At 45.8% G+C, this 6,908-nt stretch overlaps 1 protein-coding gene across 1 annotated transcript; it reads right to left on the bottom strand.

Moving 5' to 3' along the window:
• Nucleotides 1-5,580: 5,580 nt before the first annotated feature.
• Nucleotides 5,581-6,679, bottom strand: LOC123187211 (heavy metal-associated isoprenylated plant protein 27). The gene is made up of 2 exons (XM_044599008.1): nucleotides 6,337-6,679; nucleotides 5,581-6,165 (listed from the first exon to the last, which is right to left on the bottom strand). Exons 1-2 carry the CDS (start codon nucleotides 6,491-6,493, stop codon nucleotides 5,855-5,857), a joined length of 468 nt encoding a protein of 155 aa, XP_044454943.1. The 5' UTR covers nucleotides 6,494-6,679; the 3' UTR covers nucleotides 5,581-5,854.
• Between the last annotated feature and the right edge of the window lie 229 nt (nucleotides 6,680-6,908).

The raw sequence follows: 6,908 nt of genomic DNA, 5'->3' as shown, positions 1-6,908 counted from the left end.
ATCATCATCCTAGCTGCCGTCGTGCCCTCTGCTGGCTGCTAGCGTGGTACGGTGACCCCCGCGACGAGCGAGTGAAGTTTGGCATCTTCCTTCGCACCGAAAGTATGACAAGCACCCAAGAGCAGTGCTACTGTGACATGTCACATGTTGCCCAATCTCAGTCTGCCATCGATCTCACTTTGCAGATATTTATATGATACAGTATATACATATCCGCTTTAGCATGATTACAAGTTTGGAAATTGGAGGGGTTAATTTTCTTGATGGCATGATTAACTTTTGGCTAAGATTACTCTTGGCGAAGGGGGACTCATCAAGTTATCTTATCTCTTTTTTAGCGGAAAGGAAACTTTTCGTTCATCAACCATGATGACTACATTCAGAGATGAACCATTTCGACTGAGAAGTTTCGAAGCCAACAGGCAGCGCGCTGTTGCGAGCGCCTCATACATACATGACCGCCCAAAGAGCCAATTCTTGGCGAAGGGGGACTCATCAGGTTATCTTATGTGGTCATCATCTGCAGTTCTGCAGGTCGCCGTTACTCTGGCTGAAAGTTATTGGGTGAGGTGAGTCTTTTATCAGTGCGTTCCAGGAGACGTGGCATTGCTTACAGAAACATTTGATACGTGTGTGCCCGCTATGAGACAGGAGTAGTATTTGATTAGAAGTTGGCTACTGCGACTAGTTAATTTCCTTATTAACGGTATGATTAACGTTTGGCTACGATGACGTTGACTCTTGTCGACGCAGGACTCGTCCACTCCAGTTATCTTAGCTTACTTCGATTTGACGACCCAGCAAAGTCATTTTCTTTTTCTGAAACTTACTGTAGTGAGCCGGGTCTTAATCAGTGGCAAGAGACGCGAGCAATTAACCGAGGATCAGGCAAGGGAACGGAACGGCGGCCTTGCTTGTGGTGAGAGTTACTTCGGTGGTCGTCGATGATGGAGACGGAGTCGCCCTTGTGGAGGTGTGATGATGATGACACCGGATTGCAACCTTGAGGGCGTTCTCTCCTTTGAAGACGTGTGTGCCTTCTTGTGTTGGTTGCTAGGTCGCCCTGTGTGTCCTGTGTGCACGTGTTGTAACGATTTTTACTCGATTTTCCGTTAATTAGGGGGTGTTTGTTTTCAGGGACTTTTTTGTGTAGGAACTAGGAAAAGTCCCTTTTAGAGACTTTTTTACCAAATGGGAGGGACTTTTTAGGAACTAAACTAGGCATTTGGGATTAAATGAAGAAGACTCTAAAGGAGAGTCTTTTTGGAACTTTTTGGGACTTTTCCAACAATGCCCCTTCATGCACCCATTGGCCCGCCACTCCATGATGTTGTTTGATTGTTTTTTCTATATACTAAGGGCAACATATCATTTAATAACCTCTATGAAGGGACTAGGGACTTTTTAGTCTTTGAAAACAAACAGGAAGGGACTATTCAAGGACTAGATACTTTTTAGTTGGGACTAGAAAAAATCCTAAGACTAGATAACCAAACACCACCTTAATCAGGCAATACTCTTCTTCTTCATTAATGAGATGAGGCAAAAAATTTGCCTCCGTTTTAGAAAAAGAGAAAACGGCGGCCTTGGCAGAATTGCAAATGGTGATCACGGACCGTTGCTGGCATTGCGTAGGCTGTGATTGCAAGTATAGATTTGGGCGCCGGTCATCAACGTCTCTGTTTTTCCATAGTACTTCCTCCGTTCAAAAATACTTGTCGTCAAAATGAATAAAAAGGGATATATCTATGTTATTAAAATAGATAAAAATAGCTGTATCTAAAATTAAAATATGTCTAAATATATTTCTTTTTATCCATTTTGATAACCAGTATTTCCGGACGAAAAGAGTATATAATATAAGTGTAGAAAACTGCAGAGCAGCACGGTACAACTTGTTGGCCAATCTCATGAGCTTGGCGTCGACCTCGTTTGCTCCACCAACTTCAAATGTTCAGATTTAGAAGTTGACACTTTGTCTGTCTAGCCAAGTTTATATAAGATAATAATAAAACTGTGCTACACGAACGACAATTATTGCCCGATTCCTGCACGACCTTGTTAATCCAGCCGCACATGCAGGGGTGTCAAAGGGCAACGGCCTCTCGATTAGCTGGTCGTCCAAAAATCAGGCATTATTAGTACGCGCAACAGTTTTGATAATAAGAGCAATTCCAACGGGGGCGACCTAAACGGATGTCGATTTTGTCTGTTTTTTGTTTGTTTGGGTCGGCCATCCGTCCGACGTCCGTCCTGTTTTAGATACTAGTTGATGCTCCGCAGGTTGTTGCGGGAATATTTTGCAATGTATTTTAAAAGATATTGATTTTATAGAAAAATAAGAATATTTGGAGAAATAATATGAGAGCTAAACTAAAAGTATATATGCTTTAAGGAAAAATAGAAATATTGGAGAAATAACACGAGCTAAAACTCAAAAGGCATATGCTTTATTGTGTTTGTTTTTGTATTTTTGAAAAATATTTCTTAAATATATCATGCATGTTTGCATGTTGAGGTGAACCTTTTTCTATGACTCATTGAATACTGATGTGGGTCTTTTCTAATGCATGTTGTTTGACGAGGTGTCATGCTTGCATGTTTGAGAAAAATATGTTAGTGGGGCTAGCTATTTAGATATAGAAGATGGATCGACAGCGCACCCAACACGTCGATCTATATATGGCGGTGTGGCCGGTTGGCCGCCCTATTTCAACAAATAGCTCAATTTTGCATTGATTTATTTGCATTTAAATATGTAGTCAAATAATATAGTTTGAACGAATAAAAATAGCATAGTTTACAAGCCGAATAGAAATAAAAACATCTCACATAGTTTTGCAAACGAATAAAAGAAGAAACATCTATTGGTTGCCAACATGAGCCCACATATGTTCAACCAAATCATATTGCAGTTGCACGTGAGTTTCCAAGCACGCATGTCATGATGAAATTGAATGAACTGTTCAAACGTTGCCGCTCCTCCATGCTCAGGCACAACGTTCTCACTCTGAAACTGAAACTCTTGATCGTACATATGTTCCGAGCGCTCGTCTTCTACGATCATATTGTGCATGATCACACAAGCAGTCATCACCTCCAATAGTTTCTGCGTGGTCCAGGTATTAGCAGGATACCAAACGATGCCCCATCGAGATTGCAAAACACCAAAGGCACGCTCGACATCCTTCCTAGCACTCTCTTGCTCTTGGGCAAATCTTTTCCTCTTCTCTCTGACAGGGTTGGAAATTGTCTTGACAATAGTGGTCCACTAACGATAGATACCATCATCCAGGTAGTATCCTTTGTCGTAGTTGTGGTCTTTGATAGTAAAGTTCACTAGTGGGCTATTGCCTTCGGCAAGCCTAGCAAACACCATCGAGCGCTGAAGCATGTTGATATCATTGTGTGATCCAGCCATGCCAAAGAAAGAGTGCCAGATCCAGAGATCTTGAGACGTCATGGCCTATAGTATGAGAGTGCAAGCCCTGACATGGCCCTTATACTACCCTTGCCAATCAGAAGGGCAATTCTTCCACTCCCAGCGCATGCAGTCTATGCTGTCAAGCATCCTTGGGAAGCCCCTGCTGGCATTCATCGCCAACAAACGGGTTGTACCTTCAGGAGTCAGCTCTCTCAAGTACTCAAGGCCAAACACAGCAATAACAGTCTTGTAGAACTTATACAGGGATTCTAGGCATGTAGACTCGCTCATACGGACGTACTCGTCAATGAGATCACCGGGCACTCCGTATGCAAGCATTCAGATGGCGACAATGCATTTCTGATAAGAGGAGAAACCAATCTTGCCAACGGCATTCTCTTTGCACTCGAAATAGTCATCATAGCCAACCACCCCCTCTCTAATACGGTTGAAAAGATATCTACTCATACGGAAACGGCGGCAGAATTTTTGATGTTTGAACAACGAATTTGTTGTATCAAAGTAGTCCTTCCAAAGAAAGAAATGTCCACTTTCTCGGTTGCGATTCAACGCCGGAAGGTGGCTCGAAATGGAGGCACGAAACAACTGGCGTTGGCTGTTGAGGTGGTGATGAACCAACACGGCAGCCAATATCTTCTCCTCGTCATCGGACGATGAATCGTCGGAGTCGCAAAGAAAATTATGAAAAAAGAACTCACGCATCTACGGAGGCCACGGGTGTTTCTGCTGCGTATCTGTCAGTGGTACGATCACGGTGTAGGTAGGCGGTAGATCTGGGCGGCAGGTGTTGTGTGCATCTTTCCTTCGGCCTCTTTGTTCTTTTGCGCTTTGTTTCTGTGCAAGGATGTCGATCCGGATCCACCACCCGGTTGTCGTCGTTGTGCCCTCTGCTGCTGCTGCTGCGCCTGCGTGAGAGGGGGGAGCAAAGTAAATCCAGCATCTCTCTGCTTTACTTAAACCACTGCCATATTGTACAGCAGACTGATGCTCAACACTTTGCTTACCATAGTCGTATGATTAATTCAGTGCTCTATAGCAAAGTTTTTTTGTTTTGTTTCTTGCAAGAAATTCAGTGGTCTATAGCAAGTCTCTCTTTAAAAACAAAAAAACAAAAATAGTACGTAGCATTACTACTAGCACCCGGTGAATTTTGATTGTGAGTTGGCCGCGGGCCAGATAAAGTTTGGCATCTCCCTGCCTAAAGCTGACATGAGACTTCATCACCAAAAGAAAAATGCTGACGGGAGACTGCAGCGACGCAACCACCGAAATAATGCGCACAAGTACGACGCAGCAGCCCTACCGAAATAATATTGATATTGCCCAAACTCAGTTTGCCGCCCATCTCACTTGTCGATATATATGCGTCCGGTTTAATACACTGCTCAATTTGGCGCTTTGACTAGTTAAATAAATTTCCCGATGTCCCGGAATTAACTTTCGGCTAAGATAACACCGACTCATCAGTTACCTTATCTGGTAACTTCTTCTCTATTTATCTTTTTGACAACTCAATTGCGTCCTTTTCTTCCTTTGGAAGTTACCGACTGAGCTGAGTCTTAATCAGTGCCCGGAGACGAGAGCAACAGAAATCAGTGGATAAAACCCTTTGAATGAATAATACTAAAAAAATAACGACGAGCTCCATTTTATCTGGGTGTGGTGTCTTATATTTTTGCTTCACTAACTTCAAATATCTTACCATCTCATACATTTAGAAGTTTGACACTTGTCTCGCCAAGTTATAAAATAATACTGTATTTGTAGTATGATTAACTTTGTCTAAAATAAACTTCCAGTCAAGGAGATTTGTCACCGCGGCTTGTATTGTAGAGTAGGACGGAGCCAGAGTGATGCACAAGAAACTGCAGACCGAGTGGGGTATGGTCCAAGAACAACATGCTGCCAATCTCAGTTTGGTGTCGACCTGGCCTGATGTGCTTGGGCAACTTCAGATATTTTCCCCAAGTTTCAGAACAGTAAGATTGTGATTATCTTTGGGACTTTGGCTATGAATAAATGTTGGTCAAGGGGACTTATCAGCGCCGTTTGCCAACAGGAACAGCACGCTCCTGCTTGATTGATTGACTAGTACAGAGTCTCTTTCATTCACCAGATCAATCATTTTTTCAGAAGACTACCAAATCAATCATGCGACGCCCATCTGATTGAGAACATTGTGCATAAACAACAAGATTGATGGAGCTTCTCCTCACCAAATCCAACATATCTTACACCAAACCGAAGCAACAATACAGACCCATCTTCATCTTCTAATCTAGTTTAAAAAATAGTACAAGAAAACACCAACAGAGACTATCTAGATATCCCAACGACGCCATGGAGGAGCAGAGCAGCTAGAAAAGGTCGCCGGCCGGAGTCTTACAATTACAAAGACTACTACTACTACTACATGACGGAGCATGCGTTGGGGTTCTCGTCGCTGAATGCGGCGGTGTACCTGGCCTCGGTGGAGGAGGCCCTGGCGAGCGGCGCGGCGGAGGGGTCGCTCATGACGTTGCGGACGTAGCCGGCGGGCGCGCGCTTGTCGTAGGCCCCCGGGGCGTAGGGGTGCGCCACCACGTCGTACGGCACGTAGGGCCACGGCTCCACCCGCTTGCCGGTCTTGTACGCCACCCGGCGCATCACCTTGGCCGGATCCACGTACCCCGTCACCGTCACCTTGTTCTGCTTCGGCGTCACCTCCACCGAGCTCACGCCTGCACAACCACAATCAAACAGATACACTTTGAGCAAAGCTGCCGCCCCAGATATAGATCTGGCCAAAGTCACCAAAGTTGAGGCAAGATTTTCTTTCCATCAATGAAAGAAACATGTGCGAGATAGGGGAGGAATCGGATTGGGCCGGAAGGAGAAAGCTCGGATGGTACCTTTCATGTCGTCAAGGGCCTTCTTGACCTTGCGCTCGCAGCCCTCGCAGTCGATGCGGACCTTCATCTCCACCGTCTGGAACTGCTTCCGCTTCTTCATGTGCCGCCGACCCCGCGGCAGCGAGCAGTACTCCGACACCACGTCCACGATGCCCATCCCGCTCTCCTCCTTCTTCCTTCCTTCTTCAACCTCTCTCTCTCAAAGCCCAAGAAATTGTTCAGCTGGATTCGAGTTCAAGTTCTGTGGTAGAACTGCTGGTTGCTGGTGCTGGATGAGATGCTGTGTGAGACGAGGAATCCTTGGGCTGTGGGGGCTGCGTTTATAGGCGTCCGGGGGAGCGTGCTCGCCCACTGCCGGCGCGACACGTGTGGGCGGAGCCAGGCAGTCTGGGCATGGAGGGGTGGTGCGGCCGTGTGGGGCAGGAAGCTGGTAGGAAAACGGTGGGTTATGTGCGTGCATGTGTGGCTGGCGAGTGGGCCCCGCGTGGTCGGCAGCGCCAGGTGGCGGCATGGTGCCATGTGAGCGCTGGTGAGCGACGGTGACGCTCACCGCCGCGGCCAAGGGAGCGGTG

The sequence above is a fragment of the Triticum aestivum genome, chromosome 2A (genome assembly GCF_018294505.1).
Source record: "Triticum aestivum cultivar Chinese Spring chromosome 2A, IWGSC CS RefSeq v2.1, whole genome shotgun sequence".
NCBI lineage: Eukaryota > Viridiplantae > Streptophyta > Magnoliopsida > Poales > Poaceae > Triticum > Triticum aestivum.
This window is presented reverse-complemented; position numbering and strand designations above follow the sequence as displayed.